Source organism: Nothoprocta perdicaria, unplaced genomic scaffold (genome assembly GCF_003342845.1).
Source record: "Nothoprocta perdicaria isolate Ctin4 unplaced genomic scaffold, notPer1 scaffold_328, whole genome shotgun sequence".
Taxonomy (NCBI): Eukaryota; Metazoa; Chordata; class Aves; order Tinamiformes; family Tinamidae; genus Nothoprocta; species Nothoprocta perdicaria.
Genome location: NW_020455564.1, coordinates 103,162 through 130,831, shown reverse-complemented (window position 1 = coordinate 130,831; position 27,670 = coordinate 103,162). Strand labels below are relative to the sequence as shown.

At 35.2% G+C, this 27,670-nt stretch overlaps 1 protein-coding gene across 1 annotated transcript in view; it reads left to right on the top strand.

The window, feature by feature from the left end:
• The window catches only part of FMN2 (formin 2), a 156,865-nt gene that overhangs the window by 44,769 nt on the left and 84,426 nt on the right, over nucleotides 1–27,670 (top strand). Inside the window, exons 6-8 of the mRNA XM_026043284.1 lie at nucleotides 10,088–11,868; nucleotides 12,914–13,058; nucleotides 24,944–25,031. Of these exons, the coding sequence (XP_025899069.1) occupies nucleotides 10,088–11,868; nucleotides 12,914–13,058; nucleotides 24,944–25,031 (2,014 nt within the window). The remainder of the gene's footprint in view (nucleotides 1–10,087; nucleotides 11,869–12,913; nucleotides 13,059–24,943; nucleotides 25,032–27,670) is intronic.

The following is a 27,670-nucleotide window of genomic DNA, read 5'->3' as shown; positions in this document are numbered from 1 at the left end:
GCAGAAGAATGTAATTAGAGAACCTGAAAGCCATCATAAAGGAGTCCTACTCCGCCACTAGATGGCAGTTAAGTATTTTTGAATGGATTATGCATGGCACTTCCAACTTGCTTCTGAAGATGCTCTCCAGTGAAAATATTAACTTTTTTTTTCTTTTTGCCATAAAGTGGTGTGTAGTTAATGTATTAATCTGTGAAAAGTACCCATTATGGCTAATCTAACCAAGGCTGAATAACTGGATCAAAGCTAATAAAACTGAGTCTTGGAGAGTTCTAGTTGAGCATTTCTGTAGTCACTTAAAAGTTTTACTGTTGTATTACCATCTTTTAGTAGAGAGCTTGATTATTCATTGGMTATTAAATGCATTTCTTTCATCATAATCCCCAAATGTCTTGCATTTAGTTCTCATAAAACAAGACAAACAATTCTTTCCCTTTCTTAAAGTGTTGGAGAGATGCATCTGTCATAACTTGTAGTCAATTAGAATAAAATGGAATATATTACAAATAAGTAAATAAAATAGTTTAACATATCAACCTTGCATTGTAGCAAAATAAGAGCATTTAATCCTCTGGAGAAAGATCAGTATTTTGTATTGCTTCAAAACTCCATGATACTTGAATTGATCTCCTTTTTGGTTTGTTTGGAGGCAGTGTTTTTGTTTGTTTGTTTTTGTGTTTTTTCCAAGAGGAGCAAAACATCAGTGAAGATGACAATAACACATTTTTGCAGCCTTCATCCTAGCCATCATGTGCCTATAGATTTTTTTAATGTTTTTTTGATGTTAACTTCAAGATGAAGTCCTACTTGCATGCAGTTTCACATTTGAAAATATCTGTTCTTCTCTCTTCCTTTCTGACACATAGCATGTTATATCAATTACAACTCTGAAATAACTGAAAATTACAGAAAAATGTAGGGTTGAGTTTACAATCGGTCAATTTCTGCAGGACTTTGTCAGGTTATCTCCAAAGGTGCATATGTGGTAGGTTTAACCTATACTTTCCTGCTTTGCTTGCTCACTAGCAAAAACTAAAAAATAAGGCTTTCATTATGACTATTTGCCATTTTTCAGATGTGATAGTTTCATAATAGTTTAAGAGGGAAAGATACCTGCTCTTAGAGCATGAATGTCCTACAAATTAGTTCTAGTTCAAACACTTGATACCTGTAGGCATTGATTAAAATGAAGACAAGAAACTTCTCATTTAAATGAGAATTAAATTAATTAAATGAGTTTTCAGACTTCTTTACATGAGATTTTCATATCAATATGGCAGAACTGATTAAAAATTTTATGTAGTAATGATAATAAGCAATTTGCATTTTATTTGGGGAAAAAAAAAGAAATCGGAGTAAAACCGAGAGCATCTTATTTCTTATTGGAATGAGAATTGGAATTTCTTCTCTAATTGGAATTAGTGATACTTAGGATAAATTCTCACAGTGTAGCAGAACTCAAAAGCTGCTGTATATTACAGGGGCTAGTTCATTTGCTTGTCATTCTGGGCACACTCTTGCTCTTTTACAGCAAGTTGTCATTTCTTTGAGCAAACAGAAGATAGAAATGCATGATATGCATAAGCTTATTCCAGCAGAGTTCAGAATACAATTATTTTCTTTATTCCTCCTTACTTTTTTCCTTTTTTTTTTAAACTCCCCAAAATTAGTAAATTGAGAGTGTGTTCATACCATTTATGTCTTTCTGGTCAGAGCAAAATACATGTTATAGTTTACTAATAGTTAAAATAAGAATTAGTTTCTTAAGATTTCTAAAATTGGAATTCTGTGAAAATCTATAACCATTCATCCTTGCCTCCTCTGTGACYCCAAATGCTTAAAAACATAAGTTTGGTTATTTGTCTGTGGAGTTTCTTTCACCTCTTGGAAGGAAATAAAAGAAAGTTTTTGTACACTCAATGTTGGTATACTATTTGGACTAAATAAAATATTTCAAATATTGTAGTATTATCTAAATCCTATAGTATATACTTCAAAACTACTTAAAAATATTTTAACTGAAGAGAACAGTGGAGAAATCAAGATAAAAACAGGCAGCATTAAAAAGTATGTGTGCACACGTGCATATGTACATATAAAAATATAAATTCCATAAAAATTGAATTCAATTCTGGTCATTGAAAGAAAGCTTTTTGTGATGTTCCTTGCAGGACAATGTCTTTTGTCAAGTTGAAATACTTTTATTACAACTTTCCATATGAAAAATCTTTACAGTGGTACAGATGGTGAGAATTTCCAGTGGATCCTGTGTATAGAAAAAATATTTGAAGAAAGAGAGTTATTTTTGTTGGTATGAAGTACTTAAATTAGACATACTGAAAAGTACTTAAATTAGACATACCGAAATTGAAATATTTTGAAATAAAACATAATCATGGTACATTGCTGTAAGGGAGAGATAATTGAAAAGCAACATCAATAAGAATGATATGACTCATGTCTAATCTTTGGATATGAAAATGGACTAGAGAGGAATATATTTTTTAATTTTTCATTCATTTCTTCATTTTGAGCTGTTATAAGTAACACCAGTTACGGCAAGACTAGTAACAAAACAAAGCTTATGATGAGATCACTTTCCTGTTGTTTTTTTCTAAATATTTTAAATATCTATTGTTCATTTTTGTTTTTCAGAACCAGTAGCCATATTGAAAGTCCTAAGACACAGATAAAAATTAACTTGCAGATTGCTGTATGTCAAATTACTTTCTATGTTTTCAGTATTCATCTTCCCCTTTGGAGAAAAAAARAAAATCTAATGTCCATTTTCCCTTAACATTCTAAAACATACAAGTGGTTATCTTCAGTGACTTGATTTGTCATTGATTTTTTTTCAACCTTCCTCCCTGGAGAGGGTTGGGAAGAAAAAAAAAAAAGAAAGCCTCTTTACTTTTAGTGGAGTCTTTCTACTTTGAAAGAGTTGAAGAAGCTGCCTGGCCTCCAGCCCCTGGCGTTGAGCATATTGATGGACACATTTGTGAAGACTGATTCCATTTCCCCAAACTTCTGCTGTGAGCTGAAGGCTCATATTTCAGAACAGTGAAGACTATTTATCCCTCTCTACAAAGATTTAATCTTATTGTGGGTATTTTTTGCTGCTCGTTCCCTGCTGGAAGTCCTGAAACAAAAGCAACTTGTGAACCTCCCATTTTGTGGTCTGGCTGAACTCTTGGATGAAAAAGGCAAGTACTCTGTGGAAGTATCAAATGCCAGAGGGTTGCTTATCAGGATGTAGGGAAGTTCACCTGGAAAATCATTCTTTTCTCCTATCCAGGAGCATCAGGAGGAAAAAAAAAGTAGCTGTTAGGAATGTTTCAAATTTAGTTTGGGGCAATAGAATCTTGTTATTTCAAATACAAAATTAGTATAGCTTCTATAGAGAAAACATAAGAAATAACAATAGAATGYGCTAGTTTACCTAGTGGCTACTTCCCAGGATGCTGGACCACTGTGAGTTGAATCAAAAATCAAGAGGAGGCCTGGAGTCTGAAATAAGGTAGTTTCTTTCTGTAGTATGCCGAGGTAGTACTATTCAAGGTAAGGCAAATTTTTGTTTCACATTTTAACAGAATGAAATGAGGTGATCTCCTTGGCCTGACTACAAAGAAAAATCTAACCCTTTTAGGCTTTTAGTTCAAATGCTTTGGACCAAAGTTGGAGAACAAAAGACAGGAAGTGATAATGTCACATGATGATGTCAACATTCCAATAAGAATTTAAATATCAAGCAGAAAATAAATTCAGAACATTTTTTTATCCCAACTTTTAAAGAAATCTTTGACTCTTAAGCCATCTGTTGCTTATCTGTCTCCTTGCACAGGAAGCTAAGTTTCATTTAAATCTTCATCTACTGAAAGGGCTTGAGTGTAGCATAGCAGTGATGTGATTTACCATTTATGTACTTGCTTTATGCTTTGGAGACTGTCTGAAGGGTTAAATCAACTTTTGAACTAAATAAAGGGTATGCCTCAGCTATGGAAGGTAAGCTCATTTTGAAGTCATTACTGATTACTACTGTACTACTTCACGTTTCTGTAATAGTGACTTTTAAAATATGCTAGAAGGGAAGCATTCAAGATTTGATTTTTCATTTTTTTCTGTATAAAGCAGATCTAAATGCACTTTCTCACCAATATGAATGCCAAAATATTATTTGTGCAATCTAAAAGCAATACTGTGCAATCAGATGGTAGTTATACTTCCATGTAGCTCTTAGGATTAGTAATTTGATGGTATGAAGTTTTCTTTTATCGTGTYTCTAGTGTAAAAGCAAACAAACAAACAAAAACTTTGAGGTTCCTGTCATATAATAGTTGGTGATGAAATGATGAAATTAGGTTCTTATTTTTCACCTTAGTTGAGAGCCTTTAAAATTTTAGTGAAAACTCTGCAAGTTTTCAGTGTTTGATGGGCATTTCAAGTTTTCTGACCAAAATGAGAGCAGTAATGAACTGGGATCTTATCTTCTGAAATGTACTTAGTCTAGTGATAAGGAATTCAAACAACAGTTAAGGAACAGAATATTTAAGAAATTGAGTCTGAACAAAAATGTTATCTTCTGACTTCTGGCTTTAGAAGTTGGTACTCATGATGTATGCATCCTTATTCAAAAATCAGTTCTTGCTGTTGATCGTATGTTTGCTTAGTTGAGTTATTTGAATTGTGATAATTACTGATTTCTGCATGTAATGCTTTTTGTCACGTAATAGCTATGATGAACCCTGTTAGCTGATAATGCATTTTTTATTCACATTTTCATTACTCCCCCAGAGAGAATGCAGCATAAGAGCGAATGGAGATTTCRGGTTTGAATTGCAGGTGATAAACAAGACTTACAAAATTTCTCCACTGTAATGAAGGCTATCAAAATACTTTGGCATACAAGGAGCTAAAGATTCCAAGTGCCAATACGGCACGGGTTGATATAATCCATATGTTGTAGTGTCACTGTACAAGAGATTAGCCTATAGCCACCAAGCAAAGTTTATGAATTCAGGTAAAGCAGAGCACTGCTTCGATTCCAGGGCTTGCTTGTTTAGTCTTTGCTTTGTACAGATGTGTGTCACATTTCCTTGTAGCTGTACAAAAATGCATGGAGCATAGCTCATGCCCTTCGAACACATCCTTTTCCCCATAAATGGGCCTTTGGTATAAAAAAAGCTTCTCCAAAGAGATTTGACCTAGTAGTTTGAGGAAGAAGATAGTATCCAATACTAATCCTACACCTTCAGCAGTTCTCCCTGAAGCTGTAGGCAAGCTGGCCAGCTTCTGACTCAATCTCTACTTCCGTAAAACTGAAATGCTCTGATGAGCTTTGCAGTTTAGGTGAAATATGAAAATTAATCAGATGATGTTTTGTTATGTTTTTAATGCAAATCAAGTACTTGTCAAAACTTCTTATATGATAATACCTGGAGATTGGAAATGCTTGCTACAATGCCACATTTCCTTTTCTTTAGCTTGATTTGCAGTCRTAAGAAATAGCATTACAAGTGGGTTAGTGAGAGAGAGGGAGAGGGTGGGGGGGAATCTGAAGAAATGACTTTTTTTTCTGACTGGAAGGATTAAAATTTTTACAGGGACACTAATTCATGTCATTGTGTATAAACTCTTGAGCGTAAACACTTAAGGATATTTGTTTGTTTTATACAAAAAGAAGTCTTTTATTRATAGATTGATTGGAAAGGGTACCACTCTGAGTAACCGGATGCTGTTGGTAACAGGTGCAGCTGTATCGGAGAACTTGAGAGGTCTTTCCGTCTTAGTTTTCGAATGTGCTTTGATTTCGTGTGCCTGTTTGCACTCAGGTAGCAGCACAGGCTGTCATTTATGCCTTATACTATAAGGGAACCCTTATAACCCATAGGTTAATGTTTTCGGGGAAAAACTAATATATATAAATATATATATATATATATACACACACACACACACACATATATGCTAAATATGGATTCTACCCAGAGAGGAAATTTCATGATATTAAATGAAAAATTGCTGGAAATGATCAAATTGATGATGCTTTTGGCTTATAATAGTAAGTTTGGTTTAAAATTGAACTATCATTTACCAACTATTCCAAAATTATTTTTAAGAATTGTCATTCTATTTTTGGAAGATGAAAACTTATTATTGCTGTTCGTAAAATATATAAGTAAATGCAAGTTAAGTATATTGGCTAGTGATAACTTTCACAGATATATGCTCTTTTTGTACCTGGAAATTTAGTCGTGGTAGGATCTGTGGGCTTCAGACACTTGTCTAGAAACGAGGTCCTCAGCCAGACTCATTAGAGGTAGCTGTGGCCTGAACTTCTAGATGTGTGAAGATTCTGGACATGTTCTACCTACATAGATCAGCAGTATGATGGACATCTGATGTGCATACATGTTAAACATGGCAAGGTTTGAATGAATGGGATGTACTGTACGGGATGCCATGTGGTAAAGCCAGTATTTCTAGATGTATCTGATACTGTAGATACAAAGTTCTGCCACTACAACACAAACACAACCAACAGTCCCAGATGCATTCGACTTACTACACATGGAACACATGCAAGTTTTTTGCGGAAATGCTGATCACCTTTGTATAACCATACATACACCTTTGGATCCTTTTGTCCTATCAACAACTCTCAAACTCAAGTCACCCAGAAAAAGCAAGGGTTAAGCTTCCACATTTCTTTCTTTCTTTACAGAAAGAAGACTGTTCCACAGTACCTGGGTCGTGGGTAAGAACTCTAGTCAAGACAGAGTTCCCTCATATCTCTCTTAAACCCGGCAGGCTCCTGCTGTGGAATTGTCCGTTAGTTTAAAACTGAATCTTCTTTTCCTTTTTTTTTTTTAAGTGGGTCTTCTGGTTCATGGGAACAGGTTTTGAACATTTTTAACATATATGGAAAAATATATCTTAGCTTACTTTTATGAGCAAACTGTCTGATTTTCATGTCTGATCAGCCATACTCTTTTTTTTCTTCATCTATCCTTCCTTTCATCTATCCTTCCATCCATCCTTCCTACTATCCTTGCTAAGGGTAGTGGAAACAAACCTTTGATGAAGGTTTGATAAAAACCTTTCTGATTTCTAGGGAAAGAACGCAAACCTCTGGCTGGAGAAAAGGCATTAATCTAATGAGACTTTAGGCTGAGTGCATCTTAGAATGCAAAATAAAAAATATCTCAACTTGTCTGAAATAACCATTGAAATATATAAATGCTCCCTCCCCCAATACATTTAAAGCATTTAAGTTTCTCTGGATAAATATCTCAACATTCATAGCAAAGCCTCATTTGTTCATAATGTGCTATCACTGTGAGAACAAAAAAATAGATCAGAGATTCTTAGATAACACAACAGCAAATTTACCATATTGTTTGAAATTATACAATGTTATGTCTCAAGGACAGCAAAAATAGTCTCTTAGGGCATGGAGCAAAAGGTCACTTTCATCCATCAAGACATTTTTATTTGTTCTCTGCAATTTCCTAATCATGTCACTTGTTTACCCATTTATTTAAATTATAAAAATACTTCTCTTATAATAAGTTTAATGGTCTGCAGGGTGAATTCTCACATATAACATTGAATTCTAGGTTTTTCCTATAGCTCAGGTAGAATTTCAAGATTCAAGGATTACCTTTTGTTCTTGTATAAAATTGAATCCAATCTCCTGAATAAAYGAATTTTTAAAGCAGTGAACTGTTCTTCTGAGATCAGCCATCGTGAAGGTAAATCTCTTTGGAGCCATTTAATATTGTGTCTAATACATTGACTTCAGTTTGTTTGTGGCAGGAATTAACTTTCCATTTCAGATAGAATTGGGAAGCTGTAATTCTCATAAAGCYCTTGGTAAATTGTTCTCTTAATGTAAAAGGAAGAGAGTCACAGTTGGATAATATTGTGTTTGTTCTCAAATAACTGAAGGCTGACTTGTGGGCTTAATCTTAGGAGCACATTTCCTTTGATATCATTGTCTTTTCAAGTATTGATAGGTCTTATTCTGTTTGCAGAAGACTGCTGGAGAAGTTGAACTCTAAGGGTAATAGAATATTCACTTTTCTTTGTAAGAGATCTTATGCTAAGTTTGCCMTTTTACTGAAGTTCTTCAGCAAAACTTTGCTACTACAAAGTACTGAGTTATTGCAGGAAACCGCGTGTGTTGACTTAAAGTAGTATGAATAACCTTTAATGGAAACATCCTTTTCAGTCTTTTTTTTTTTTAGCATTTTATGAGGTAATATTGTTTGTTAATGTGTGCTCTGTTCAGTTCTTCACCACTCATCCAAACCCTTTTCTAAGTTTCTTCCCTCGAAGTGCTTTACATTCCTCTTCAAACTTTGGTACAGAGATTAGATGTTCGTAGGGACACGTGATTTTAATCCAAAACTTTGGTTTCAGACCACCATTCCGGAGGATCAGACAATGCAGAGGACTGTAAATTTTAATGATGTTGTTTCAGAATCAATTAACTGGGTTTGCATATGAAAGTTGTTTTTTAATTATGGAATTAACTTGGAAAACTGGAAAACTTATCATTTTAAAAAAGGATAAAGGTTAAATATTGAAATTCTATGTTTGAAAGCCAGCTCTGTACAGCCAAAAATATAAGAAATAAAAAGCTTGAATGAAGATATAATCTATTAATAGCCCCCAGCTGGAAGTTACAAGTCCATTTTTCCAGGAAAAAAAAAAATGACTTGTAGGTGTTTCGTGTGTCAAGGGAAATATATTCATGAAAAAAAAAAACAAAGCAATTAGTATTAGTCTAGTATTGTATATTTCTTAGGAGGCTTCTTTACAAAGTTTGTAAAATCTGAATATTTGAGAGATTCCCTATGGGAAAAAAGTCTACAGGCTCATCCATGAAGTTTATTTAAAAAAARAAAAAAGATAAAAAGACACAGTGGTTAGGGCACTTATTTGTCATAACCCCTTGTGAAACCTGTTTCATGATGAAAAATTCTTATGACTTGAAGTGATGATATTGGTGACCAAAATTCTACATCAAAAAAAAAAAAAATCACTTAAAAGAACAAGAAAAAAAGTTCCATGTTAGCAAGTTTTTTATTGAAAGTCTTTGTGTTATAAGGTCATGTCTCCTCTGCCTCCTTATCTGTGCTCCCTGAGTAAGTTTAAATGGTTCTTTTTGGACTAAAGGGTTTCCCATGGTACTTTCTGATAAACCACATAGCCATTACATTGACTATACTTTGGTACTAATGTTTATTTAAGAATGTAGGAATTTCTGTGCTAAGCCTAATAGTTTCTTTATTCATTCTACATCAGACAGGATCAAATGCTTAAGAAAAAGATATAAAACAATATGAAAATTATCTATTATACAGAATAACCATCCCACAAAGGAAGCTTTTCTAACATTACTCACTCGCCAACATTGCGTCACTAGACAAGAAGTTTCAGATCTTAGGGGGGAGGAAAGTTCTCTTAGCATTGGCTTTCTTTCCTTCCCAAGTGTGCAGCATGGAGAAAAGCATGCTTTACTCTGTTCTGAGGCTAGCTSTTTTTAAAGAGTGAACGCTCATAGTACCCTGCCTTTTAAATTTGTAATATATTCTTAAAATATATATTGAAATCTATCTTTCAAAAGTTTGCTGAGCTGTCATGCATAATRTATTGTTCTCAGAGCTGTGTGGGTGGAGACATCTTCAGTTAACAAAACTGAAGTGCCCTTCTTGCCTCTCTATCAGCATGTCCATGTGTGCGCACACACACTTCTGTGGTACTTTTATTCAATGGTCGATTGTTTTCTTGATCAATGCGTTTGGAGGGAGAGAGGAATTGTTGATAATTTTTAGTTTTGAGAAAAAATGTATCATAATCCACAGAGTGCTAGCACTGGCAAAAGAGGTTCAYTTTTCTAAACTCTCTTCTTCTACTGTAAGATACACCTAGGCAAAATGATATTCCTGTTTTCAAATGCTTATCGTAACTGTCTTCTTTCTGAACCTATGGAATACTAATATTCTTTTGTTTCTTTTTTTAGTTTAGTGACAAATGTTATCTGTTCTTGTGCTTATTATATTTTTATTATTATTATTTTAAGGATGATTTTGAAGCGAAATCCGAAGAGCGTGCCAGTGTCATCCAACAACTTGAGCAAACTATTGAGGATTTGAGGACCAAAATTGCAGAACTAGAGAAACAATATCCTGCCAGAGAAGTAGAGACTGCTATAAGGGAGCAGGAAAGTGAGCACAGACGCTCCGTCTGYAGGGAACTCAGTAGTTTAACTCTTCAAACAAATGGAGAGGAGGTTGTATTCAGAACTGTGTCACAAGCAAGATCTGTACAGACATCACCAACGGAAGATTATCTAACACACAAAATGCCTTCAGCCAATGCACTGCCACAGCCACCCTCACCACCGCACTTGAAAGGGGGCAAAAGTGAAGGGCCAACTGAGCAATTGCCAACTCTGGAACTACAGCCCACATTTTGTTCTGAAATCTCCTTAATTCTGTCACCGAAACTAATCTCGGTGCCACTGGATACAAGCCTATCAGTACAAAGTACACCACAGTCACCTCTTCCAGARCCCAAAGTTAATTTGTCCCTTGCATTTGAAGGAGAGCCTGGATTGCCAGCTCCCCATCAACCTCTAAGTACTGGAAATGAGACGTGTAGTGAACATCCCCCCTCTGTGCCACCAGAGCCCTCTTGTAGCACTCTCCCATCACTGCCAGCATCTACCCTGGCAGCATCTGCACCTCTGGCAGGAGGATCACCCTCACCATTCCTGCCTGATGCAGGATTCCCTCTGCCTCTCGTTGGCCCAGCAATGCCACGCCTGGAACATTCTTTGCCAGGCACTGTGATGCCACCTCCACCTCCTCCTCCTCCACCTTTGCCAAGTGGAGACATACCGATGCCGCCTCCAGCCCCTCCTCTTCCAGATGCTGKTGTCCCACTGCCACCTCCACCACCACCTCTGCCCAGTGGAGTTCTCCCCACTCCTCCCATACCACCACCTTTACCTGGCACCAGTGTCCCTCCCCCAGCCCCTCCTCTGCCAGGCCTGGGAGTGCCACCCCCACCCACAGCACCACCTCTGCCTGGGGCAGGAGTGCCACCACCTCCCCCACCTCTACCCGGAGGAGGTTTCCCCCCTCCTCCTCCTCCTCCTCCACCTCCTCCTCCTCTGCCTGGTGCAAGCTTCCCTCCACCACCACCTCCTCCTCCTCTGCCTGGTGCAAGCTTCCCTCCACCACCACCTCCTCCTCCTCTGCCTGGTGCAAGCTTCCCTCCACCACCACCACCTCCTCCTCCTCTACCTGGTGCAGGGTTCCCTCCACCACCACCACCACCTCCTCCTCTGCCTGGTGCAGGTTTCCCTCCTCCACCACCACCTCCTCCTCTACCTCTGCCTGGTGCAACTGTCCTTATTCCTCTAGCTCCACCTCTGCCTAGTGCAGGTGTCCCACCAGCTCTACCTCTGCCTGGTGCAGGTGTCCCTCCTCCTCCTCCACCACCACCACCCCCTCTGCCTGGTGCAGGTGTCCCTCCTCCTCCTCCACCACCACCACCCCCTCTGCCTGGTGCAGGTGTCCCTCCTCCTCCTCCACCGCCACCTCCTCTGCCAGGCCTGGGAATGCCACCTCTGGCCCCACCACCTTTTCCTGGAGTTGTGCCACCTCCTCCACCACCAGCTCAGAGCAGCGCCTACCCAGCAGTTCCGCAAGTCTCTGGGTTTCTTCCTCCTCCCTTACCATCTGGTTTATTTGGGATGGGTGTGAATCAGGAGAAGGGGAGCAGGAAACAAGTGATAGAGCCTTCTCGACCAATGAAGCCTCTTTATTGGACAAGAATTCAGCTGCACAGTAAAAGGTAAACTATATAATTGCAGAGTCAGTGTTGCTTTCACTTTGTGACTGTCTTGATAGTGTGGTATGTTGCTAGAAAAAGACTTATCTCCTATTGCMGAGGCCTCTGAAACTAAGCGTGCACAGAATTTTATTTATAGTTGCCTATTTAAACACGGTGTCTGCTATATTTACAACACAGAAACTGAGTAACTTTAGTTATGAAAGCTCTTTGGAGATATGTTTGCAACTGCCCTTAAGGGCTACATTTCATGTGTTAATCACAAATCTAGTGTGATTTTATGCCACAAAGAACTTTGTGATTGTATTTAATGTGCTGCTTATACTGCCACCTTCACTTTGGAGGTAGGTTGGGTCTCTCTCTCTCTGGAGTAGCTTGCAAGTTTTGCTACTTTTCTCTTTAAATGGAAGTATGCTGAGCACTTACTTGCCTTCTTCCTTTGTCCAGTGAACTAAAAATCTTATTTATTTATTTATTTTATGTTTTCTTTCTCTGTACTTCAGCAGTTAGCTTGAAACTGGAATTTATCTGCATGATAGCATCAGGCTGGYCCTTTGGCACTTACTGGATGATATGTTTCTGAAATAACTTGCGTTTGATTGTTGATACTGATTTTTTTGTTTGTAAAGTATCACTGTAGCTMCTAGAAGATGTTTCTGTATGCTCATGTCTGAGTTGTCCAATCCTTGTTATTTACTGATGGATTATTTCTTTCAAGTTCTTTTACCACTGTCACGAGTGTTCTGCAGACAGCTGTCCCATTTCTACACCTCTTTGTGTGCATGCTATATGTTTTGTAGACTACATAGAGCCTATTTAYATTCCTCTGTATGTAGAGGGGGTTACTATAAGTGATTCTGATCGTTAGTGTATGTAAACAAGCACACAAGAAAGCATGGAAGAAAATGAACAGTTTTATCAGAATGCCGCTAGTAGAGGTTAGGCAATCACTTGTATATTCTGTATATTATGTTTTATATTCTTTTTTTTCCACCGTTTGACTATTTAGTTTGACGTTGCCCTACATAGGTCTTTTGCTTAACTTTAGAGATTCTAGTGCTTCACTTGTGTGGGAAAAAATTGAAGAACCTTCCATAGATTTTCATGAGTTTGAAGAACTGTTTTCTAAAACAGCTGTTAAAGAGAGGAAGAAACCCATTTCGGACACCATTACAAAAACAAAGACTAAACAAGTGAGTACTCATTTACTTTCAGATCTTTTATAGGCTGTTATTTACATAAAGACAGATTTTTTTTTGCATGCAGCTGAGATGAATTTTGTCTGGTGTGAAATTGTTACCATATATATGTACACAATATAGAACTACAAGAAAGAGTCAATGTAGTATGGATTTCAAAGACAGACGTGTTGAAGATTTTTATTATTATTATTGTTTTTCAACTTACTATTAATTGTTTTTCAAGTTGCGTACTAATTCTTCTGATATTTTTGCTTTGCCCACTTTAAATTTTTCTAGAAGAAAAACTAAATTATTGGATACCAGTATGATGGCTTTTGATACAGACTGCAGGTGTGCAATAAGCAGCATAGAAATTATTGTGGGGAATCTTGTAAAGTAAAGAGTGAAGAGATGAGCATAAATTACCATGATTTCCCAGAAGAATGGGGGAGAGGGGGGAAAGTGTAAAGAATCTATCTTCTAATGTTATGTCGCTCATAACAGTTTTGTGTTTATTTTGTGTTTATATATAGCGAATTTAAAGTTTATGTATAAAAAAAAAGTATTGTTGGGAAAATTTTAGATTAAACAATCAAGTGTCTTGAAATGGGAGGCTGTATAATGAAAAAATAAAAATAGGAAGCATATTTTTGATGTTGAATGTAAACTCTTGGTGGAAAACAAATGAATCTGAATATTAATATGACTAGAGAGAGAAATCTCATTCTTGGTATACATGTGAAAACCAAATTATAACTGTGGTACTATGATAAATGGTAGAGTCGTCATAATTTAACTTCCATTCTAACAGGAGAATGTTTATATGTAGAATCCTAACCAGTAGTAAAAATTCTTACTTTTGTCTAATCTTTATTTTCTTGCACTCAAGATCAGAGTTTTCTTCCCATCATTTTATAATGTACAGAATAATTCAATACAAATTTATTCCTGAATCAGAAATATCGTGAGACACTTCAGGATCTCCACACRGTAGATCTGATGTTTGAGATGAGCTTTCAGCCGGTCATTGGGGAGAAATATATTTTCCCATTTGACTTCTCTTTTGATTGGCTGTGTCAGCAGCCATGTACAGGCAGCAGGGCTGGTGGTAAAGTTGGGCTCATTTTCCTGGGGTGCTGGATAACCTTCATCTGGATGGGTGAGAAGTATGAGGCTGCTGCACTTACAGAAGTGTGCTGGATTCCTGTATGCTGCACTAAGCTGCACTAACAGGGATGTGAGGAGAGGCAGCAGTGTACTGCTAGATCTGTAAAATATAAGATATTGCTTCTCTTCCTTCCTTCTACAAAAAAAAAAAAAAAAGAAAAAGAAAAAAAAGATTTAATAATATGATAACTCTTTAAATAAACAAAAGAGAGGACAAGTATACCTTTGCTTGTGAACTGCCAGTCCATTTGCAATTTGTGAGGTTTGTTGATAAAAATCTCCAGACATGATAGAAATTATGATTGTTTAATTTTGTGGCATAAATAGTGGCTAACTAAAAACAGATAGCAATTCTGAATAAATATTAGGGGCGTATTTTAATATTAACAGTGTTTTATGTTTTTTGTTTTGTTTTTAATGACAAAAGATGGTCTATTGTCAACAAATAAAACTAGATAAAAATAAATGAAAATCACTGTTTCTAACTTTTTTTGAAAAGGACAAGTTGTTTGTCACAGAAATTTCCACACAGAGGTTTAAAGCAGTCTAAGTAGGTGCCATAATTTAGAACAAACATTCCTGTGGGCCACCTAAATTGACATAAGAGTGTTCTGTTTATCGAGTAAGTGTACTGCTGCAAAAGAGAGAGCAATTGCTAGCGGAGAAGTCCAATTTGTTAGTATGTGGAAGGAAAAAGACCAGCCAAACAGATAACCAAATGTGGTGTTTATAGTACAGAGAGGCAACACAGGCTTGCATTGGAAGTGGAGTTTGAGCTAGTTGGTTTTTTTGCAGACGTCAAAGTAAATGCTCATATGTGTGAGTACAGTTTGGGCTCTTCATAGCGTCTGCGTGAGAAAATTGATGCAGAAGAGCTACAAAAATACATTCTACGTATACCTTTTCAGCAACATTGGAATGCAGGCCCTCATTTCTGTAATTCTCTTCATTTATATACTGTGGTAAACACTTGCTAATGAAGTCCATCCATGTTTAGAAGAAAAAACAGTTATTTTGAGAAAGTATGGCTGTAATTCCACAAGTATGTTTTTATAGGAAGCACCAAGTGCTGTTTAAGTGGTTACTGACTTACGTGGATTCTATGATAGTTACGGGTGTTGTAAAGATCTTACAAATGCTGTTTCTGTTGTGATTTTTATGAGGTTATGTTATGCAAAGCAGATGTGCTGTCACCTGTTGAGCTACAGAAAAGCATTATAGAGAGAAAAATAAGGATATGCAAAGCTTACTGGACTTCCTTCTAGAAAAGTCCTAGCTTGGTTTTTCATCTTAACTTTGGGGTGTGTGTATTTTAAGCRAATCTTTTGATAAAGTGTTGGATACAATATACTAGCTAAACTGGAAATAGTTGTGTAGAAAAATTGCCCAGATAACTTTGAAATGTATAAAATATTTGATGTGCTATGGTGGACATCTGGCTTTAATAAAACAATGTTTTTGTTGTAAGCCAAAATAAAAAATGTATTTCCAAAGGAGGCCGCATCAGGAGAAAAACACTCATGCTAATCTGTACAAAGATTCAATAATCTTGGGGATCTTGTCGTTGGTGAAAGATTATTTTTAACTAAACTGCCGTTCTGCACACATCGCATTATGCTATATGCCATATGTTTTCTTTTGTGTGTGTGTATAATTGTGTGTGTGTATAAATGTGTGTTTATGACATTTTTTGTAAGTGGTAGCCCTCTTCAAGCCATAATATTATCTGTAGAGTTGCTTTAATATGTTAATTTTACTCTATACACATGTTGCTTCTTAGTTTTCTTTTTTTTTCTTGATATGGTCATCTGCAAATAACTTAAGAATGTGTATCTATAAATTCAGAGATGACAATATTAAATACGTAATTTTTCCAAAAAAGGTGAAAGTTAATACCTAGTACTGAATGAAGGCCACATTACAGTCCATTACAGAATTTTAAAGGAAAAGGAAAACTATTTGTAAGTGACATTTTTTAAAATATATTTTCTCACATTAGGTACTATAACAAAAAACTGTGATTTATTTTACTCTGATAATACATATATGTCAAATATWTGTCTCAGCTGTTGTAAATGTGTGCAGGCTCGCTTGATCTTCAAAGACCTTTACAGGCTATATTATAGGTGGAATAGATATTGCTACCTATAAAATTTTATTATAAGTCGCTGTTCCAGTAATTTTGCCAAAGGTTGGTCCTCTAGGCTGCCTTTTTTAATTTCCCCACAGTGGGTGTCTCCCTCATTTTGCTAATGTTAAGAAGGTAAAAGTCTGTTTCTGTTTGTGTACACATATTTGCAGATATTTGAAATAAGGAAAAATATATCAGATATGTCTTTTATTAGTTGTAAAAATAATTCCTTAAATCTGGCCAGTCTGTTTTAAAATTTAGTTCATGTTGTACAGGAGGACCTTTGAGTATAATTCTGAAGATTTTTCCTAACCTTGTACTGGCAGGTTGGAAATAAAGTCCAAGAGGAGAGAGGTAAAGGAATAATAAGATGACTAACTGAGGAGGGAGTGAAGAACTGAGGAGATCTGAGAAATGGGAACATAGAACATAATAGATCTGATTCCTTTTTACCTCTCATTGCATCTGAAGCAATTCCTGTCAGGTCCTGGTTGTAACCTGGGGGAACTTTTAAATTGGAGATTTRTGAGCATATAGCATATTTTGCCACACCTCCGGTGTTTGATCTGAGCAAGGATGACACCTTGATTTGGAGCATCTAATTCAACTATGCCATACACTTACAATATTGATTTTTATTTACATAGCTGGCTAGTATTTTGAATAGGGTCGTTTTCATATCCATCATGGACTGTGTGAAATGAGCACAAATGAGTTGAAAATGATGAACTTTGGTTACTTAAATTAAGCTGTTAATGTGAGTTAAGTTTTTTTTTGTTTGCTGTTAAAAGCATATATAGTGAAGCAGGAAGAAAAATGATAGATAATTAAGGCCACGTGCTAAATAATGGTAAATACAATATTTTGTTAACGTAGGGATTATTAACCAGTGTGCAGTGAATGTGTTCAGTGGTATGTAATCGGAAATGTTGATGTCGCCATCAGCCTACTAGATACATAGAAGGGACTGAAATGAGTTACATGGATTGATTTCTTAACTTCTGAATAGTCGTTTTAGATTCAGGTGATCATCAGTATGGCTTCTATTTTTGGAAAAGAATATAGATACAACTGCAATGTACTTTTCCAGAGTAGAGCATGTGTTTATAATCTATCCTGTAAATGCAAGGAAAATGTTACAGATATTCTCATATGGAAAGTCCACTATTAATCTATTGACATTAAGATTTTAATCTTCCCCTCCACCCAGAAAATAAATAATAAGTTACTTAAGTTTCACTCTATTTCAAAAGCTTTAGATGCAAACAAGATGTATCAATAAGAGTATTTAGTTAATGACTTCAGCATTTCTGAATTTTTAAGTTGAACATGAAGAAGCCATTGTAATAGAATACTCCTAGAAATAAAATGCCACATAAAAAAACATAATTCGATAAAAAAGGTAAATGCCATATTGAGTTAGCAGATAAAAGATTAGTCATATTTATTCATTAAGAAGGAAAAATCATCAAGAGAAAAGCGATTTTCAGAAAAGGAGCATTAGTTGCCTCTGCAAATAGTTGAGGTAGTGTCTTAAGGAGCTATTGGTTTCTCCATTTATTGATTTAATAACTGTGTCAATGGCACCACTATTTGTGAGGATTTTATGCCCTTTCCAGAGATACCTCTGGAGTTGTGCTGACRCCAAATACAGGAGTCATGGAAAGACTTGTGTGATGTATTATTTTTTATACCAGCAAGCAATTAACAAAGTTAACTTATAAAATTAAATAATAGCTCTTAGTTTGTAAGGATAATTGTTTTTATGAGATGCAGTATGCATGCAATCTCTCTCATTCTCTTCTTTACATGAATTATTGCATTTTTTTGTATTATCTATAAAGTTCTCTTTGTTACAAACACACTTTTACCTGACTGCATCTATGTACTGAATATCTTGATGTGGTCAAGCTTCCAAGGTTGATGTCTTCGATTAACCACATGCCTTTCTCGTTCTTGTTTTCTTWCTGCTCTCTTTTCTTTGGATCATATATTTGTAAGTTGAAATGCATAAGTATGTGCTTGGCATCATGCAATCTTGCAAATTCATCTTGTGCTCTAAGAAGCTGTTTGAGTTTCTCGATTTTATATGTATCTTTACTAATACTGAAAGACTCTGCTAACCATACTCTTGTGGCCTGTTTCAGCTGCTGCAACTTAAAARCTAACAGATACTGCATCGACAGGAAAGATTATGCCCTTTGCTTAACACAGGGGCCATGTAGAGTGTCTGATAATGGCTTCATTATGTTTGCGTAAGCAGTGAAAAAAACTTTGGTTTTGGTCTTTCTTCAGTTTTACTGAAARTCTCCTCAAACAAAGAGGAAATGGATTTTGGATTAAAGGGAGTGCACTGCAGATGTTTTGTGAGCTTGAAAACTGCTTATCTAAAAAGCATAAGCCAAATCTTGAATTGCATCAGAAAGATAGCTGCCACCTTGAGCTGTGCGCATTAAGAATTTCTAATTGTATCTGAAACGCTCCAGCTGAGCCATTCTGGCCACAGCCTCACATTTCCATAGGATGTAGTTCTACATCTTTCAAATACTTTCTTCTTTTTCCCCATCCTTCTTCCCCTGGGTAACTGAGAGAACTGTGCTAATTCTCTAATCCTCTTTCTCACTGCAGTGGCTCAGTACAGATGCCATCAAGGGAAGAAGAAAGGTAGAAAATATAGAGCTAGCCATATATATGTCTTCTGCAGTTTCTCTGCCCTGATTCTACTAAGAAGTAAATCCTTAAAATAACCTTGAGCTTTAGATTTTGATTAAGCAAACTCAAATTTCATTTTTTAAACAGGCCAATAGGAAGAATGGTTTTCACCTGACAAATAGTATAGTACAATGGATATCAGTTAAAATTAGAATTTAATGCAGTGATCATGATGGATTAGTAAATACACAATGTAGTTTAAAAAAAAAAAAAAAAAGGAATTGTATTTTTATCATATTCTGATCTATGAGCAAAATAGATTTTTRGCATGAGTGTGCAAATCAAGTTACTCAAGTTATTTTATTTGTAGTGAGACATACAGATCTTTTAAATGAGAGAAAGTTTCATTCTTGCTAATACAGACTTTTCCTGATGGCCATATTTGGGCTTTTAGTGCTGACTTCAGCACAAACAGCAACAACAAAAAGGTTATTATAAGAAAAAAGAAAAAAAAAAAAAAGTGGGATAGGGTGAGGAAGAAAAAGCTGCAACAGAAAGGATTCATTTAGGAGTATATACAGTGAATGATGTACTTCTGACTGTAACTGTATGTCTTCCTTTAGAAGTAAGGACACTAAAGTTTTTGCTCTTTGTTAGTATTAGTCTTTTTGACTTTTTTTTTTTTTTTGGTTCGTTTTCAAGAACGTAGCATGTTTCCTGCTAGATAACAACTTTTTTTGTTGTTATTGTTTTGTTTTTTTTTTTTTTTTTTTGGTTCGTTTTCAAGAACGTAGCATGTTTCCTGCTAGATAACAACTTTTTTTGTTGTTATTGTTTTGTTCCTTTTGGTTTTTGTTTCCTCCCTCCCATTCTTCCATTTCATCTCCCATCTTACCACTCTCATCTTGATGTAGTAACTTTTATATGACAATTTAAGAATATTAATTTTGAATATATTTGAGCATGCACTATATTTGGCAAGGGTTTGCAAATTTGTGTGTAATTGCATATCTAATTTGAGTTCACAGTGATAAGATTGTTGAAATCTGTTTGGCTGACCACCTGTAAAAATTAACTGCTGAGTGCATTGCATGCTCTGCATGAAAATTGTGACTCATGTCCATTTTTTAATGGAAATTTTAGCTTGTTTGGGTTTTGTTTTTTGAAGAATAGAAGTATTTTAACCYATATTTGCATAACTAAATCAGACACTTTCTGCCAATTATCTCCATAAGGGCTTTAAATATAGAAACTAACCTGAAGGTAGCCTGGTCCCAGTTTAGGGAAAAAACTTCCCCACTCAAGTMGTTAATATTAAAAGACTGATTATTTTTAAAGAGAGGATCATTCTACTCTGTTGATCAGTCTCCTGCTGAGGAACACAATGCTTATTTTACTTATTGCTGTATATCTGAATCTAAGCAATCTGAATAATTTTTCAACTAATGTCATAACAGAAATATTAACTGAGGCAACAATCTAGTAGTAAAGGATTCCTTCTATGGTAACAGTTTTATGGTATTTTAGTGATAACACAACATAAAAGGACATGAACTATTTATTATCCACAGGGTTGAAAGCATTCTTTTTGAGACTAGTGTAGGGGGATAGATGGAAAGAATGAAGGATAAATGAGAAGTTTAATCTTACATAAGCATGAAGTTGTAGCATCCATAAACTGGCAGATGTGTCTGTGGCTTTACTAATTGCATCGCATGACATCAAGTTGCATTTAGGTTTGAGGAAGGAGGTGAGGTGGTGCTCAAAGTTACCAATAATAACCAGTSTAACCAATAACCAATGTAACCAATGTTCTGTGGTAAAAGTTCARTTCGGTTAAATTGGTGTGTAAAATTGACAGGGGTGTGCTGATAAGTGGGTGTCATACCTATCACCCATTTTTCCTTTTGAAGAGTTAATTATAGATATTTAATCTCCTCTTGTACCTTTCTACTTGAAATAGACCCTGTTTTTCGTATCACAGTTGCCATTATCATCCAAAAGTTATGTCTGCATATGCCTAAAAATAACTTTATGAGAGCACAGTATTTTATGTTGCATCTGTAGAGATGGACATATTTACATGTAAATGATTTGCTGGGTCCTTTTCTTTGTTTGCATTTTTCACATTCACTAGGGAAGAACTGTTGTTACAAGGCCTAGCCAAGAGATTACTTCATTATTGCCTTGATCTGGGCTCTTTAAGATTGTGCTGGGAAGTTTGGGAGTTCTACATCCTCTCTGCAAAAGTTATATTTTTACAGTGGAGTTTCCAGCTATTACTTTTTTATAATGTACAGTAGTTTTCCTAACCAGTTAGAACCATGGGATAATTTTGCTTAATGCTAGTAGTGAAAATCAGAACCAGAAAGAAAGCATCACTGCAAAATTCCATGCATTAACTAAATATTATTCTGGGGAAAGAGAATCTTTGTATTTTTGCTTCAGGGTTCTCATCAAACATGTGTCTTGCATTACCTTTTGCTAAATATCTTTTTGACTGTTTTGCTTGTGTTAAACAATCGGGAACAAATTTGGCATGTAGTTTGTTTACTGCTTAAGAATGAGGACCACTSAACAATTAGAAAGTTTGTCCTAGACTTTAGGCTGCAGATTATATCTCTAGCTTCCTTTTTATTTATTTTTCCAAATTTGTTTCAAACAGAGTTCCAGAATCCAAAGTAAAAAGGAGCTGTATTGTGTCTGAGACTTAGATCTTGTAGAGATTGAATTTATCAACTTTTTGTTGTTCCGCCTTTAAATGGCGTCACTAGTCTGTAGCCTGTAGGCCTAGACTATGCAGCTGATTTATTTTATTGCTTTATTTTTAAATGTGGGAATTGCTGTAGGCGTTTATGGTAATATTCATATTTTCTGAATTAGTACTGTATTGTTACGACCATTCTATTGGAGGAAACTATATTATTCATGCAATTTTCTGAAATGAGAATGAATGCATAAAAATGAGGGTAAAAAGCTAATATAAAATCTACTTTTTAAATACTGCCAGAAAAAAAAAAATGATATTTGCTATATAAAAACACTTTCCTGCTGTTCTGCAGCCCATTCACCTGACAGTCTTCCTTTTTACAATGTCTGTACTTTATAATTGTAGCAGCAAAGGCGATCTATCCTTGTCAGGGATAATGCTTGTATTCCCAGATTACCATGCAAGATATGACTCTCAGTAAATAATTATTCTCCTTCAATTCACTTCCAGAAAGGGGTGGGGGAGGGGGGGAAGGCAACTTCTTTTTTTTTCCTTTTAACTTTTAGGCTATAGTCCTTGGAATGTAGGATTCAAAGGGATTTAATAAGCCACTGAATCTTTTTGTCTCTGTTGGTCACCGTATCTGCTGACATGATCTCAGTTAGCTCTTTGAGCTATAGATTTGAGTATGCTGGTGATGGGTGAAAGAAACAGTGATTTAACATAAAGTTGTTTCACAACTTTGTAGCTAAGGTACTGGTCTATAGGTACTGAGATTGGTAAAGGTAGGAGAAATTAAGATTCCATAGGTTCCTCTGAATTAGATTCCTCTRAATTCAGATTCAATGCAGTCCCAGGTAGATTCAGGATAGGTTCTAGCTGACCCTTGCTCTCTGGATGTCCAAGAAAAGCAATATAGTTCTGCCTCATTTGGAAATGTCAAGAAAGATCAAGACTGTGGTCTGTCACTTGGTCTCAATCACATTCACATCTGAGTACATGTGCAATATTCTTTTGCAAAAGGCCAGTTTTACTCTCTAGGAGGTTTTTTATTATTATTATTTTTATTTTCTCCTGACCGAAGAAATAGTCAGGGGAAAAAAAAAAAATCCAGTTTTAATTCATTCCTTTTGAATATGAATGACAAGAATGGTACGCACTAATTCCAGAGGAGTTCTTGCCAGTACTTTGTACAGACTGCTATTTTCTTATGTGCCTTTTGGAATATTTCTGAATTCCTTTTACCTTTTTTTTTCTTTCTTTTTTTTTTTTTTTTTTACTTTGGAATATTTTTCTGTTTCAAAATGAATGCTACAAAGGACTGTCTAGATGACAGCAAACTTAAGTTGTTTTATTATTGTTTCTGAGATGTTTTGGACATGAGCAAAAATATTAATGGTGRGGGTTGGCATCAACATTTTCCACAACAGTGTCATCTCAGAGTTTAGGCTTACATGAGATTTAGATGTTCCATTTAAAAATCATGTGGAGTGATAGCATATCAGAAGGAAAGTATGGGATATCCTCACTCCATTTTTCTTAATTAAGATTTTTTTTCTTTTGAACTTAAAAAGTCTGACTATTATATTCTTGGTCTGTAAATCGTTTTTGTTTTCAGTTGATTTGACTTCAATTTTTAAATTTCTAACAGTGTATTATATGGATTAGACTGCTGCTTAGGAATTTCTTGCTCATTTGTGAAAGATTGCATCAGTAGCTGTAGCTTGAATTTAAGTCTTTACCCTTGTGRAAAGGTATGGCCTATTTTTGTTTCTGAATTCCAACTTGTTCAATAGTTGAGCAGAATGCTGTACTAAGAGAAAAGCACGATGAATTACCTGACACACTAATATTTATGATGGCTTAAGGAAAAAAATAGTTTAAAGTTTAATAAATGAAGTGACTGAGTGTCCAACTAACCACAACCTCACAAAACCTATGCTGTAAGCATCTAGAATTTCTCATGTTTCTGCTACTGAGCAGTCCTAGTGGAAGAGTACTGGGCCAAGCTTTCACTTCTTTTCAGCTACTGCTCAGACTTCAGCCTACCAACAGGTATAGGCTTATGTGGAGACTTAATGAATCAAAAGTGGTGATACCACAAGGAAAATGTCTTGTGGGTAGTTCTGTTACATTAAGATGTGAATTAGATGATCAGGTTATTTATTCCYGCTAAATTTATTCTACATTTTCTAACAATTTCTGAAACTATATTTTCCAGTGGGTAGATGATAGAGCATCTTGATGATAAGATATAAGCTATGTGACCGGAAAAAGAGGGCACACTACCTGACTGAAACTTAAAAAGAATTGTAACTTGTTATTCTGACCGAGTTGTTTTCTCCAAATGCTAACAAATAACAAATGTTTTCTTCAGTGCAGTACAAGGTAAAACACAGCAACGTGAGTAGGTTGAATATAGCCTCTTATCCACATGATGGCTGTAGCCCTACACAGCAAACTTACTACAGTTTTCCACATAAAGATCATTTGCTGTCACTATTTGTTTCTCATTGCAGTGGTATAATATGTACAGTAAGCTGGATTTAAATAGTTTTGAAATGCATGGAATATAGTCTATTAATTACTTGTTGCTTTTGTGCTTGCAAAATAAACATGTACAAAAAATTATGCTTTAATGGCTAATTTTAACCCACTAGATCAAAATGCTTTGAGAGCATTTTTTTCTCATTTTAAAATAAAAAAAGCTCTGAGTACTTTTGTATTGCCTAAAAATGATCAAAGAAAATGCCTATATGTACATGGTTATTTTGCTTTTTAAATAAAAATCATATTGGCGCCTAGTACTTCAAGCATTTAATAAAATACAACTTCTCACATTTTTAGCTTACATCAAAGATGGAAATTATTGTGTGGTTTCTGTAAACTAAAGCAACTCCAAGATAGACGCAGTTGGATTTTTTTTTTATGACAGTCTGTTTCATACACTTGATAGCATCAGTGTGAAGTTGAAAGTGTACATCCTAATGAAGGATGAAGTCTTGGGGGAGTTTTGTAGTGATTCTGTGAGGATTAAGATTCAGCTTGATGACGTGGTTATCTACACTTATAATGGATTCATGCAGTAAAGCACCCTTTGAAAATAATAAAATCAAACATCTTGAAGCATAGATATAAACTACAAGTTACTGTTTCTTGAATTTGTTACTAATAACGCAAAATATCGTGTAACATTTTCATGCAGGTGAATACTAATGGGTGGGTTTCTTTCGGCAGGTTGTCAAGTTGTTAAGTAACAAAAGATCTCAAGCTGTTGGAATACTCATGTCTAGCCTTCATCTAGACATGAAGGACATTCAGCATGGTAAGTGAAGTAAATATTGTTGATTTTTGTTCAGAGCAGGTTGTTGATAATCTGGAAATGCTAATTATTTCCATCTTTTCATTTGATTTTAAAGGAAATTTGAATAATGTGAGGACCTTTTTTAAGCTTTATTTTTCTGGAAGCAGTTTGTTCTGACATTAATCGTACTCTTTGTAATATTGTATTTCCTTGTAGAGTATAGAAAATGAATTAGTTGAATGTTAGCTTTTTATTTGCAGAATTGCCATTTGTAGTTTTTGGCATGACATAAATCATATGAAATTTAGAGTCCTTGATTTTTGGTCTTTCTGAAGAAGAAATTTTGATGCATTGTGTATTGTAATTCACATATCACCAGGAGATATCCAAAAGTGTCAATTGTAACAGTTAGTTGATTTGCGGTGTAAAGTAGTTCCTATATTTGGCTTAGCACAAATGGTGTATTTTTTTCGTCTTCAGCAGCTTTTCATAGGGGAGTTATTTTTGAGGGAATGCAGTACTTTTCACATTTATGCTAAGAGACAGTAGTACAAAAAGGTGAAAAGTGGAACTGCATTTATATTCAGAGCATCCGTTATGTTTCCCAAAGGATTTGGATAGATTTGAAGCAGATTGAATTATCTTGTGAAGTGCCAGCCTATCTATTAAATAAATGTGGTTTTAAGTAAAACACAGACTTCATAAATCACTGAAACATCTTGTGAACTTTCTAGGCTACGTATTTACAGCTGTGGATTCAGTTTACTATGATTTTCTTATTTCTGTGGAATTATTCATTAAAAAAAAATCCTCAGTGCACTATATCAGCTAGTGAGTAATCCTTAATCATAATTTTAAGTTTTTTATTAAACTGTTTTGATGGTTAGTAGACTTCCTCAATCTGAAGCGCTTAAGATGGTAGTCATAGAGCAAGGCGCCAGTACTGGCGCCAAGAAGTACTTGGTATTTCCAAAGCTGGCAGATGTAGTTCAGTTAAGTCATAGARCAAAATCTGAAAACAATGATATGGTCCTTTCCTTCAGTCAAATATTCAACTTGGTTTCAGTTAATAATGAGAACCGTATGAACAAAGGAGTCCGCCTAACATCTGTGTCTGTGGTAAAGCCAACACAAGTTCATTGAAAATTTGCTTGCTTAACATGCAACACTAACAATAACATGGCATGAATGTCAGTAGTTGAAGGGGTCAAACAATATTATGCTTAACCTTTATCCTGTTACAATATTGAGCACACATGATAATGTGTAAGAGCTATGTACACATTCYGTGTATTCCTTTAATAGCTTTTAGTGTTCATATTTCCRTATAGTTTAGAAGYCGCTTCATATAACGAGCATGAAAAAAGCTTATATCTGATGGAGCAGCTTGTGGAAATGGTTGAAAGACCACAGTGTTAACAATTATTTAGAAAGTAAAATAGGAATAGAAGAAAAGAGGTGCAGAGTAGCAAATAAATTTGCATGGTGGACGGGAAGCATGCAAATAAATTTGCAAATAAATTTAATTGCAAATAAGTCATGCAAAATAAATTTGCATGATTTTGAGGTCTTATAAAAATATTTCTGACATGTATAACACGATGCGGGACACTCTGCAAGAGTGACCATAGAGCATGCGRAAGAAGCAATAAAACAGCAAGCCCAAGAATTTAGCTTCACATTCCATGTATGCACTATTTTTACATGCTTTTTAAACAAATAAGCATCTTGTCTATTTTGTTGAGTTTGATAGTTTACTACTTTTTCTGCTGCTTCTAATGAAAGTGCTATCAGAAAATTTAAATGATACCTAAATAAATGGCTGGATATGCAAAATATGCTTGCTATGTTACGTTAAGATTTAGAGGGTATAACAGTTGAGACACACACAGATGTGATCAATGTTCTCTCAGTGTGCTTGTTGAGTTTCTGCTGTTTCATATACAATAAAATGTATATTTACATCTTATAACAGAAGTTATGTTTTTTCATGAATTTAAAAGGCAATCCAACTTTTTTTCTCTGCTCCAACTTGTGGTAATAGGGCACTTTTTTTTATAGTCATTCTTGTGACTATTCCTCATATTACATAAAAGGCATATCTGTGGAATGTGGTGGTAATGTAAATTGCAGAAGAATTGTAAATGAATTTTTGACTGGCCTTAGGAAAAAACCCAGAGAGAGAGGCTTTCAATGGAGTGCTGTATTGGGTCCATTTCTTCATTCGCATGCTATTGTGTTTTATTTTTCTGATGAATTAGACAAAWTTGAAAATGTTACAGGAACGGAAGGGAAAACAACTGTTTTGGGTATGTTTTGGGTATGTTTTTGGTATTTTCACTTAAATTAAGATTGCAAGATTTAATCAATATTTAATTGACGTACTTAGATTAACTTGAAACCTGGGTAAATGCTGTATTTAAATTGTTGGGGTTTTTTTTGTTTGTCTTGTTTTCCTTTTAAAATACAAACCACTGAAATATTGTCTACAACATAATCTTCGAAAAGCTGTTTGGATCATTTGGAAAATTTGGATCATTTATGATATTTTGTTGACTTTAAGTCATCTACTTTTATGATTATGATCTTATGTGTGATCACATTTTGTGGAGATTTCAGAATGTACAAATACTTGATAAATTGATTATTGTTGTTGTTTG